The following is a 12,705-nucleotide window of genomic DNA, read 5'->3' on the forward strand; positions in this document are numbered from 1 at the left end:
TCTCATAACCCTAGGTATGAAACCTTCACCCGAAGACAAATTTTCTACCCTTGTTTCTTGAATGATAGGAGATTCATATTCATCCCCAACAACTGGCATAGGAGTATCTCTTTCTTGAGGTGAATTTTCAAATAACACTCACCCTTTACAAATTTCCCAACAACCGTGATGATTAAAGGGTTTCAAATTGTCCTCCATATATAATTCCTCTGCTTGGCGTACCTAGAAAATATAATTACAAAATTAAAGGAAATTAATTTATGAAAATAAAATGTAATATAATTAAATATTTAAAATAACTTGTGAAAACATTTACTTCGTCATAGTAATTGCCTTTGTTTTCATGTCTGCTTTCAGCCTTTAACACTGCTTGATGTCATTTATTCAAACTTGGATGAAGATGTTTTTTTCCATCTTGAAGAACAACTCTTGTGGTTTCAAGAATTCGGTGGAGTGCTGCCTTCGTAGAACTCATAGTACTTTTTGGACGTACGAGTCCAAACATCTTCACTTGTTTGAGAACTCCCCCTTAAACTATCTTTGGAGGCCCATTTATAAGCCATGTAAAGAGCTTCATCTTCTTTTTGGGTCCAAACCCTACCTTTCAATGCATATCCAGCCATTTGAAAATTATTGAAAAATTTGAAGCGAAGATTGTTGGAAGAGGTAAGAAATGGTGTAAGATAGTGTGGAATGGTGAAAATAATGTGAGAAATGGTGTAGGAAAGGCTTAGGTATTTATAGGGAAAAAATAGGAATTTTTTAATATTTTATTTTAAAAATTGTCCATAAAAAAAAAATTCAAATCCAATGGTCACTTGACGTCAGTTAGCTGTTGCTAGCTGGCGTCACGCTGACATCAGCTAGCCATTGGATTCAAAAAATTGGGCCAGTCGGTGGGCCTGATTTGGTATTTTTGGCCCGGTGGGGCCCACGAGCTCTTTGGCCAGCCCTTGGTTAGAGACGATTTTCATGTCATTTCGGGCTATTTTTGGCCCTATGGTCCTCTGGCCGGATAGGTTGGAGATGGCCTTACGAAGAGATAGGAAGTCGGGATGGGTGCGGGGTTAAATTATAGAAGGAAAGGAGGGGATTCGAAGAGTAAAAGATGGTACGGTTGACACGGCCACTGCCGACCCCAAGACGAGAGCAAGGGGTCCGTGGTGACAATGCCAGATTCAGGGTTTGGGTGGCTACTAGGCAGTGAGAGGATAAGGGTAGCATGCATGTAGATATTTGCTACAAGAGAATGAATGTATTTTCCTCATGAGTAACTTTCAACTTGGATAAAATATGAAAGTTCTCATCCATGTCTTTCTTCAAATTGCCTATAGTTCGAGTGAAACTTCGCTTTGGTTTGTAATTCTTAATTTGATCAATTTATACTCTAATACTTACACCATTATAGAACATCATTTAACCTCAAATCACCATGAATCCGAGGAGAAATTGTGTAAAGAAGGTTGCGATGAAGTTTCCGAGGGCAGGAGCTGTAACACAATTTCTCCTCAAAACAAGGCTGCAAGTAAGAGATGGTAGAAATGGGAGCGCGCAATAGCCGAATATATATCCCGGAGCAATCCTAAGAGCTGATGAAACGGCACAAAATGGTCACTTTTCACTACAATTTATGGCCTATTTTGGTAAGTATAGGCTAGTTATTTTTTCTGTTCAATGTGTCATCATTTCTAACTCCCTGAAATACGCGAATCTGTTCTCATCTTACATCGCGTAAGCATTACATTTCGAAATAACAACAAATGTAGAGCGTAAACAAGAACTCACGACACCAAATCAGGGGAAAAGAACGAACAATTTCATCGTGGACTTTTCGTTTGAACATATGAACTAATAAAAGAATCGAGAAACAATGAAACAAGAATCCGACCTAGCAAGAGTCACTACAAAGGATAACCAACCATCTAACAGAAAGAATTCTAACTTTCTAACAAGAGTACAAGTGCATTCGTATCACCACCATTGATGCACAAGAACTCCACTTTCTCTGAGCTTAGTGAAAAGCTCCAAGCACTGCCAGTACGTCTTCTTAAACTTTGGGCTCCTCTGACCCGGGCAGCATTTCTGCCACCTATTGTAATGACACTCGAGAAAAATCTCGTCAATCAAACATATAGCTCCACTCTCGATCAACTTAGGTATCAGATGGAACTCAGCCCCCTCCACATCCATCTTCACCACCACAAAATCCCTCTCCGAAACCACGCTTTTCAACCACTCCGCGAAATCAAACCCTTCGATCTTATCCACATTGTCCCCATAACTTGAAGAAGGCCTCACTGACTGAACCCTCCCCATTCCCCTACATTTCTCCACAATTTTCTTACCCGGATCCCTAGTGATCTCGAAGAACAAGGTCTCATTTCTCACCCACGCTGCGTAAGGCAAGAGCGTGACGCCTTTTTTGGTTCGGTACTCCTTGTGAAAAGTCTTATCCGCCTCGATTGCATAGATTTCGAAACTCTTGTTCTGTTTCGGGTACGTTTTCTCAAACCAGCTTCCAATACTAGACCCGTAATTTCGAGCCCCAACGTCGACGTAGAGGTACCTCTGCTTGTAGCTAACATCCGCCATTGAAGTTAAGTACTTTACCTTCTTCAAGTTCGTCTTGAGTGCAACCCAAGGCTTCTTTGGCTCTTCCTCTATCAAAGCCTCTGCCTTTCTGATAATTTCACGTTTATACCCCGGAACAGAGCACTTATTCCCCAAATTGCCACTTTGCAATTGGTTCTCCTTCTTCATCACGATTTCCCGAACCGGCGTCGTATCAAGGCCGTCCATGTCGCGGGACCGGACGAGTCTGCAGCAACTGAACAATTCAAGAAAAGAATTGAATCCGTACGAATCTTTGGCCGCAATGTGGGCGACGAAGAACCCGCCCGGTTTCAGGGTCCGACATACCTCGTCTGAGAATTCCGCGGGTCGACCCGACGGGTTCAGACGCGAGAACTCAAAATCGAAAGATGATTCATCGAACGGGTGGCGGCGGTTTGAGGCAGAGACGATCAAGGGTGGAGAAGCGGTCTCGGAGACTCCAATTGAGTTAACGACGCCGTTTTCTTGGAGCGCAAGGACGTCCTCGCCGGCCAGGGCTTCGACGCAGAGGGCTTTCGAATTGGGCGAGAGGAATCCCTCGGCGATCAGGTCTTGGAAAATCGCCGAGTAGTAATCGACTGTCCTGCGCCACTTCTTGGTGGTCCAGAGCTCGGGGACACGCGGCCGATCGGAGCGCCGGACACCTAATGCTTCCCCGCCGCCTCGGAGTCTGAGGTTGTCGTGGAAGAAGCATAAGTCGTTGTTGTACCGGCTGGATTCGCCGGCGAGCGTGACGAGGCAGGCGAATCGGACGGCGAGCACTAGGATTCCAAACGTGAGGAGGCGTACGAGGATGTTCCGTAGAGTGGCGGATTTCGGTACAGACGGCTCCATGGAGGATTTTTACGCCGACGAATCAAAGAGATCAAGAGTCAAGATTTGGAAGACGGTGTTGTTTTTTAGGATTTTGAGGAGGTGGAGGAGGAAGGTTTTTTGAAGGGAGGGAAAGGCCATTTGGGAAACTAACGATGTTGTACACGTGGCGAGTTAGTATTGGGTGGTGTCTGAGAATGAGTCGGTAGGCGTTGTTATAGCCGTTGTATTTGAGTAAGAGTAATATGTCGTAAAATTCGAGGTTTGAACTAACTCAGCCAATATACCTTAACTGACATTGACTACTAGATGTGTTAAGCTTCCCCTTATGTCTGCCTTCTCTAATTATACTTTAGGGTTTTGGTTACATTAATTCCTTGCAGTGTTAAATATATATTTATACTAGCTAGCAGCTTAAACCCCATAACAATACTAGCTGCACTGAATAGTGCTTTTTAGATTTTTCGTGTTTGATTTGGGCTCGTGATATCTTTCTGGAAGAGAACGATTTTCTAGGTTTTTAGTGTCCGATTTGCGCCCATGATATCTTTCCAGAAGAGAACGATGAGACGAATTAGGCACGTTATTTTGTCACAACATAAATGGATTTTAGCACTTTAACGACATTTGAAGGGTTTAAATTAACATTTAAGTTTAAAGAAGTTTTTGTAATTTACCGTTTTGTTACATTTTTGCATCTAGGTTTTTTCCTAAGACTATATAAACAACTTAGGGTTGTATTTTCAATCATCTTTCATATTATTAGTCAAAATTCAAGAGCTCTAGTAAACCAGAACCTATTCAAGAGTGACCATTCGAGATCCTTTTTTATTCCTAACTTTTGTTATGTCAAACGCTCGGGGAAATCTGGCATGTGAGAGAATGACAGTATCGACTTCGGAGTCTAAATTTTAGTTGCAAGCAAACATTCTCATGTAACAAGTAGAGCAAAGCAAAGGACATTGATCGACCATGTGAAGATAACTACTAGTTGTTAAGACAAATGAATCATGCAATATGCATCAACGGCTGATAATTACTCTGCACACATGTTTAAGTCTTCCCGCCAATCCCCACTACATGATCACCTCTACTAAATATTAATCATTTGTGATCTTCATCTCCCTCCAAAACATTGATAATCACTTGTATATTGAAAAATTGCACTACTTCCAATGCTACAACATTAGATTATTAATAAACTCATGTAACTATTTCAATTTTCTGGAATATCTTTGTTCCTCTCTGTCCAACATCTTCACCTACAAGTAATACCAACTTGTCTGCTGGTTTCCACTTGCGATGCGTGCCAAAAATGGAACAACATTTAAGGATAGCCCACACTCCTATATATATCGTACACGTAAACAACAAACTCATCAGATACGTGATCTGCTTCTACTAACTGGATCATGAAACCCTAAAAAGAACCCTAAATTTTGGCGCCATTTACAAGTCACAAACCGATAAGTTGAGAATCGTAGCATATCTTGGAAAAACCGGGCTCATCAATAGATAAAGAGGATGCGACAGTAATTAAAAGGGAACAAAGAGCCGTAACAATAATTAAGAGTTAATATAACAATGGATTAAGGAACACAACCTATAATATTAGAAGAAACTTTTCATTGTGCATTTTGGATGACAAATTATGTATTATTATATAAATGGTGAAAATTTTTATTTTTCAAATTATTAATTTTTTTAACACATATATCTAACCACTTGCACACAGTGAAAATTTACAATAATATCATATGGGAGTATTTTTACTCACAACTCTCAAACGACGATAATATTTACCATCCCATTTATCATCATATGATGAATTTAATTTTTAAAATTTATATATCCATTATACGATCTTAAAATTTAAATTTATCAACAATATAAAATAGTGCAATTAATTTTATGTGAGTACGGAGAAAAATATTTCATATTAGATAAACTTTTTGCTTGGTCGGTCGGTGGACGGTGGGTATGTGAACACTGAACAGGCCTCAGCAACCCATTGGGTGTGTGGACGCACCGTGTGGCTAACGCAAGTGTCTTGCCCTTATCGCACCCACTCACCAAGAATTTTTTTTTTTTTATTTGTTGAGGAATTACTAATTTTCCACTCAAACTTTTGGTTTCCCCACTCTGGTTTCTAAATTTTTCTTTCGTCCCAAATTAGTCCTTGGATTTCCTAAAGTGTGCTTAATGAGGACGATGGTAGCAGTGGCTTTCAACATGTATATAAACTAGGAGCAGAGCAGACATACATGAATCAACATGGTGTGAGATTACTGAAGTCGCTTATCGTATTCACTTGAATAAAAAACCAAGTATCATTTCATTTATGACCACACTCATTTTTTTTTTTATCACGAAGACAACTTTCATCAAAATAAAAACTAGTACAAGGTCTAAAAAGAGTCGGGTAAACAACTACAGAGAAAGTAAAAGGTCCAAGAAAAATGCGAGCAACAACCCAAAATACAACAAGAAGGCCCACACAAATTTAGGACCGAAGGCCGCAGATAACAAACGATAAAAACCCTAATCTCCAGTAACAAAGACCACATCACAATTGCCGTCACATCCTCAGAGGAAACCAAACTCTGAACCGAGAAAGTATACACCAGATCCTAGTCCCCTTCACAAACCCTTGTAGATATATAACACTTGGCCTAACACTTGGCCTCGATGGTGATCTGGCATGCCGGTTGGGGTAGAGGAAGTGAAGGAGAGAAATGGATCTAATATCCAATTTCTTATTGGAGCCTGCGATCTGAGCACATGATGGGGGCTGAGGAGGGAGGAAGGGAAATGAAAAGACAGAAAACAGTAAAAGCGGGTGAAAAACACTAGATAAGGGGCATGAAGCCCAGGATAGTTGAGACTCGGCTCAAGGAAAACTAAGATTAAACTCAGAGAAGAACTGAGAATTAAAAAGGTAGGGAGAAAATTGGAAGAGGTGAAGAAAGATGAGGAGGAAGGCAGGGAGGGGGGAGGAGCGGAGGAGATGAGAGGGGAGGAAAATGGGGAAAGGGCAAAGGAAAGAGAACATAAGAAAACTCAAGAGGAAACAGAGAAAGAAAAAGAGGAAGAGAAGGAAGGGAGGAAGGATGAATGATTCCGGCACCCAGCCAAAGGCTAGGCTTGGCGGTGAAGTTGCTGGGAAAGTCTTTCACAGAGAGAATTTTAGAGAGAGAAAAAGGGAGACTAAATTGGTTGAATATGTTTTTTATTACAGCTCTCATTAAAATAAGTAAATATGCAACTAATTAAGTTGACAGTTGTATTTTATCTTCTTATTGTTTTTTACCATAGGCAAAACCATTACTGATTATTCTAAGCTAACACAAAAGAGACGGGAAAATTTGTACCCGAAACGCAATAGGTTGAAAAAGAAAACTCTAACCACTAGGACAATCATTTTTTTTTAATAAACACACTCCAAAGTTATTTAGTACTAAGGTCTGGTAGTAATCATCTTTACTTATAAGTGAGAGATCTTAGATTCGATTATCGTCAAAGGCGAATTTGAATCACATTATTGCTAGCCCATTGTGAGGCTAAGCCCACTCTCTCTCCTTTTGTGAAGATAATATCGTTTATTAAAAAAAAAACACACACACATACTCGAAAGAGATTTAAGGATTGAAATAAAAATGAGAGAATTCCCAAAATTCATGGGGCTTATTTGTAATAAACATTAAGTTCCAAAATGGACGAGAATGACACTACCATACATGACCCAATACTATGAACGGGTTAATATTAGCTGGGTCCACCAAAGGGACCAACCAACCCGGAGGAGTCCCCCACGTGGGAAAGCAAAAATAAAAGAAATATACAAAATTGACTTGACAACTTGTGCACTAAGTAAGTAATGCAAATCTCAAGCTCAACATATTTGACCAATTCAAACCTCAGCTTAAGCTGTAGCCTGTAACTGATGACGATTGCATATCTTACTAAAAAGCATGGCCTGTGAGATTGTGTCACTTGCATCTATAAACGAGCCCCACAGCTCCTAGATGCTGTCGGTAAAGGTTTGAGCAAGGCGTTCGTAACTTACGCGATTAAGAGAGGTTATCTTTACATAAGGATTTTTAATTTAAGTCTAATTTGAAATTTCAAGTTAACACTTGTAATTTTGCAAACTCATAAGAAGAGTGTTTATAATTTACGTGATTAAAAGCGTTTATTTTAATATCAAGACTTTGAGATTAAGTCGAACTCAGAAACTCCAAATTAATACATTTTGCAAACTCATATGAGGAATAAAAATCCAAATTTCATTGGTATAGCATTTAACTAAATTAAACATTTGTGGGATACAAAAAATTGAGGCTCTTTAGCTGAGATAGCAAAGAAAACCCTCAAAAAAAAAAAAATTATGTCGTTGACAAAGTTTCTTCCTATGCATGGCATACAATTATGAACATGCAAAAAAAAAAAAAAACCCTGTAATTTGCAAAAGAATATACACAACACAATAAACGAACAAAAAAAGATATGAATGGAATGAACCTGACTGTGTGTGTGATTATTTGTAATGATTTATATTAACTTTAATCCCTTTCCCAAACTGTGAGACTTCCACAAACCCTAATCAGCGCAGCAAAGATTCAAAAAATGCATCATCCCTAGGCTCTTCCTTGGCTTTAGAAAACATGTTGTCACTAAGCTGTGTTTGGTTCATGTATGATCCCATGGAGTTTCCGTCGAACCCCGCGAAGCCGTAAGTTCCTTGGCTCTGCAACATCTCTAGGACGGCAAAGGGTGCTTGCCCTTCTGATGTTGGTTGCCTCAAGTTTTGAAGAGAGTTGGTATTAGCAGAATTGTTAGTGTGATGAGTTATAGTCCTCATTGCTGAAGCTACATTGTTGTTGTTGTTGTTTGGTATAGGCCTATTGGCAGCAGCATGGCTGCCGCTGCCACGAGCGGCGGGGACGTCGTGGTTGTGCTTCCCTTCATAGGTTGTGATCACTGCTCTAAGATCATGAGAAGCTCTTTCAACATGCTTCCTCACTGAACATCCTGAATACGTGCACTTGTAGTAGCTCCTACAATTTCGCAAAATATAAACAACTTTTTGCCCCAAAAATACAAAAATACATGCGATCCCATGAAAAGCAAACTTTAGAAGAATGTGTCAATTTTTAGGAACAAAGAAACAATCCACTTTATTTGTTAGGTATTTTTACCAAATAAACTCAATTATATTATATAGTGCAAAAAATTATATATTTCTTCAACTCTCAAACCTTGGATTTGGATTGCCTTTTACCACTTTCTGACCGTACTTCCTCCATCTGTAGCCATCATCTAAAATATCTATGTCACTAGTTGTTTGAACTACAACTCTAGGCTCTCTCACTGTTCTACCCCCAGGTGCTGAAATTCCTTCATTGTGATCAGCTTCTTTTTTCCTGCATTACCATTAAAAAAGACTAATTAATCACACAAATAATAAACGCAAATTAATCAAGGCTAGTGATTTTAACGCTCCTCCTGCGAGTGCGCATAAAACTGTAAAATAATCAATTTGGAGCGCAGACAGTTAATAGGGGAGTACCAAAACCGGTAGCCCTTGATTAATCAAGATTACCATTTCTTGGCATTAGGTTCATCTTCATCAAACTCCTCCCCTCCTCCTGACTTGCTCCTCTGAGAGCTCTGCTCGAAATCATCGTCCCCAATGGATATGGATGAATTCTCAGGAGTTCCAATGGAGTCCATTTGTGAATTGCCATGATTAGCATAAGTTTGATCTGGGAGTTCATTGTTCGTGGGGTCTGAAGCCGGAATTGCATGAGAATTTGATGATGATCTTCTGGTGTTCTGTGGCTTGGGATGGTTGTGATTGCCCTTGTAAACAATCTCAGTGATTTGTCCATCCAATGACCTCTCTACTTTTTTCTTAGTTGGGCAGTTAGGGTAAGTGCACTTATAATAGCTTCTTGGATTTTCACTTCCTTTCACTTGTTTTTGACCATATTTTCTCCAGTTATATCCATCATCTGACTTCCTGCTCAAGGTCTGAGATTGGTGGTAGAAACCGCCATTCGCCGGAGTATTATTTTGGAGAGTTTTGGTGGTCATTTCAGATGACAAGCTCTGAACAGAACCATATTCTTGCTTTGGGGGTTCTTGAGCCTGAAAGTAGTTGTTCCATGCCTGCTCTTGTGTCTGAAAGAAAACGTAATCAATTAGTAACTAAACAATCGATCGAGTCGATAAATGATATCAAAGCTCAGCAAATTGAGCTGAAATGAGGTTTTCTGAGAGCGTCTTGTTTTTAAAAAAGATCGGACGTCCTGCACAAAGACGGACTGCTTAACAAACAACATAAAAGATTGAAACATACAGTTTGAATTGAGGTGTTTGAAGATTGAAACATTGACGATGATGAAGAAATGGGAGGTCTTGCTTGGGTTTGGAAAGAGAAATCTGAGTAGTTCTTGCTCTCCTCTTTTACATTCTGTTGGTTGTTCTTCCAATTGAAGGCACCATGAGCTGCAAAGCTTCCAGTAGTTGGAGATGGAAGAATCTGCAAACAAATAACACAAAACAAGAAAATCCCAATTAGTAAAATCATCAAAACAAAACAATATTGCAACTGACAAAACATAACCCAATAATTAAAGAGAAAAATTAACAAAACCAAAGACTTTGACTTCGGTAATGAAAAATATCACAAAAAATATCATCTTCTTAAAATTTTCTTTTTTCCTTTATCTCAATTTCTTCATGATCCCTATTGGGAAAATTGTGGAACCCAAGAAAAACGAAATCCAAATTATGTAAACATAATATACACACACACATATACATATACATACGTTTGAAGTGTTTAGGAGAACGGGAGAGTCAAGAAGCTCGGCTGGGCTCAACCCAGGTGGGATAGCAAAGTAGGAGGATGGAGATATGGAGGGCGGAGAAATGGGCAGTGAAGGCGGCGGTAGTGACTTGAATTTGGGTACGCCGTACCCAGTGCGCTCTGCAATTCGATCCGATAACCCGCCATGGCCGATATATCTTGGTGGGTTCGAGTCTTCGTCTGTGCCGGAGGCTAAGAGGTCGGAGAAGGAGGTGGTCATGAATGGCTGCGTTGAGAAAGTGAAGGCTGCTGGGTGTGAGTTTGCTGAGGTTTCTAAGCTCCCTGAAGAGGAGGCCATCAAACAAGAGAGAGAAGACAGAGAGAGAGATTTTAGTTGAATAGGATAATAATATTAAGAAATTGTTGTCGAAGAAGAAGAGAAAAAGATGGTCACGTATTGCATAAAGCTCTCTCTGTTCTTTCTTCTCTCTTTTGTATTTTGGAGAGCTTTCTGAGAAACTCAGAAGAGGTTTGACCGTTGATTTTTTTTTTTTCAATTTTATTGATTACAAAATCAAAACAAAAAATCCTTTTTATTTGGAATTTTTTTTGTGGTCAAAGTTCGTGGGTTTGACTGGTTGGCGGCTTTAAGCTCTACTTTTTTTTTTTTTTTTTTAAGAAAAATCAAACCTGAAATTTAGTTTGTAAACAATTGTAAGTAGGGTGCATTTTTCCCATTGTCAGTTAAACCTAAATAATTGACATCAACAAAGCAATATACATTATCAATTATGGGTAGGGCTACCTACACACTTATTTTTATTTTTCACACACTCTTTACTAGTTTTCAAGTTTCGGATTGAATAAATTTGAAAATATCAAATGCTAATGTCTATAGAAATTAGTATTCTTAATCTACAAGCCATGATTGCTTTGGGACGTTTACTAAAAATCAAACATGTAATGAGAAGAGTTAGTTAAGCTACATTAAGCTAATGTTTAATCAAGAGCATAAAATAATATTTGAATCCATTAATAACTTGTATGATACTCTAAAAGGAAATGAGGGCATTTAAATTAGAACTTGAAAGTAACATGGCCTTTTGGTTCAATATAATATCAGCCGGTGGATATTAAAATTAAAGAACCAAAGTGATTTGAGGATTAGCACAAGTGCACAACCAATTAGCTAAGATAGTGTTTTCTTGTTTATTAGATGCACCTAATATGATTGTTTAATTTCAATTGAAAAAGGTTAAAGAGGACTATTTTCTAGTTACACATGTGCCGTGAATTCAAATTCATTCGAATCCATGTAACCTCTTTCTACACTTAACTTAAATTTAAATTGTTAATTGTCTATTTTATCTTATTGCGTAATTACTATTAAGTACAAAATGAAAATAATAATAAAACTCAAATTTATCGATAAACCCATTAAACCCTACCATCACTTTTTGTTTATCCTACGTTCATTCTAGCTAAAATCTTAATAGGTCTTGTAGAGAAAAACAATGTTTTTTTATTGATGGATGGTGATTTTGAAGTTTTGAATCCTCCAACTAAGGTATGACTCAATTTATGAATATTTTGTTCGTTTGATTTCAATTTTTTTAAAGTTTAGAAGATGAGTATTTGGGTTTCAATTTTTTTCATCAATCCCGAATGGTTTATTAAACTTTCTGCAATTGGTAAATTCTAAGGAAAAACTTCTTACCAATATTCTTAGATTATAAACTTCCTAGCTTGTTGATAAATATAAGGGGATGAATTGTTTGATTCGTTGCTTATGCACATCAGTAGAAATAAAAAAGGCAAATGTTTGGGTTTGGTAGTAGAAAGAAAAAAAAAGTAGCCATGGAAATGCTAGTGGGAAGGGGGGTGGGTCAAGGACGCCTCTTTTTTTTTTATTTTTTTAATCCAATTATAGATGTTATTTTATAAAGGTAATAGGTGTACAGATAACATAACATTTTGAATTGGGTTTGAGGGACTAGTTTTGGTAATAAATTTGGGTTTAAAGATAGATTAATTCTTTAATAAAAAAACAATATGAGTGAAGAGAGTAAGTTGGGTGTAGAAAGAGGTTACATGAGTTCAAATAAAATTTCCCTAAGTTTTACGCATATCTCTTGGTAAAAACTAATTAGAATATGCATTTTCGTAATAATATCAGCAAGTAACATATGGCATTATTTTATATACTTGACTCTTTGGGAAAATATTGACTCTTAACTTTCAAAGCTATTCAAATATTTATTTATATAGGCAAGAAAATGCATGTGATAAAAAAAATATGCAAAGATGCAAATGGTGATTGCTTGAGTTGATAAGAATCGTTTGTTTTTCTAGACCAAGATTTAAGTTCAAGTTCCGCTGCAGGCAATCTCTCTTGATGGATGACCTATAAAAACAAAAAAAGAGTATAATATCCCATTTGTAAGTCAATAAAAAAACTTGTAATA

General features: G+C 38.0%; 2 protein-coding genes across 2 annotated transcripts; both read right to left on the reverse strand.

Annotated features, from left to right (window-relative positions):
- Positions 1-1,794: 1,794 nt before the first annotated feature.
- LOC126588710 (uncharacterized) lies at positions 1,795-3,579 on the reverse strand. Its single transcript, XM_050253814.1, has one exon. The coding sequence runs from the start codon at positions 3,445-3,447 to the stop codon at positions 1,972-1,974; it is 1,476 nt and encodes a 491-aa protein (XP_050109771.1). The 5' UTR covers positions 3,448-3,579; the 3' UTR covers positions 1,795-1,971.
- A 4,112-nt stretch (positions 3,580-7,691) lies between these two features.
- Positions 7,692-10,771, reverse strand: LOC126590565 (probable WRKY transcription factor 26). The gene is made up of 5 exons (XM_050256020.1): positions 10,263-10,771; positions 9,788-9,970; positions 9,029-9,609; positions 8,685-8,849; positions 7,692-8,483 (listed from the first exon to the last, which is right to left on the reverse strand). The coding sequence occupies exons 1-5, from the start codon at positions 10,596-10,598 to the stop codon at positions 8,030-8,032; spliced, it is 1,719 nt and encodes a 572-aa protein (XP_050111977.1). The 5' UTR covers positions 10,599-10,771; the 3' UTR covers positions 7,692-8,029.
- Between the last annotated feature and the right edge of the window lie 1,934 nt (positions 10,772-12,705).

Source organism: Malus sylvestris, chromosome 11, assembly GCF_916048215.2.
Source record: "Malus sylvestris chromosome 11, drMalSylv7.2, whole genome shotgun sequence".
Classification (NCBI taxonomy): Eukaryota; Viridiplantae; Streptophyta; class Magnoliopsida; order Rosales; family Rosaceae; genus Malus; species Malus sylvestris.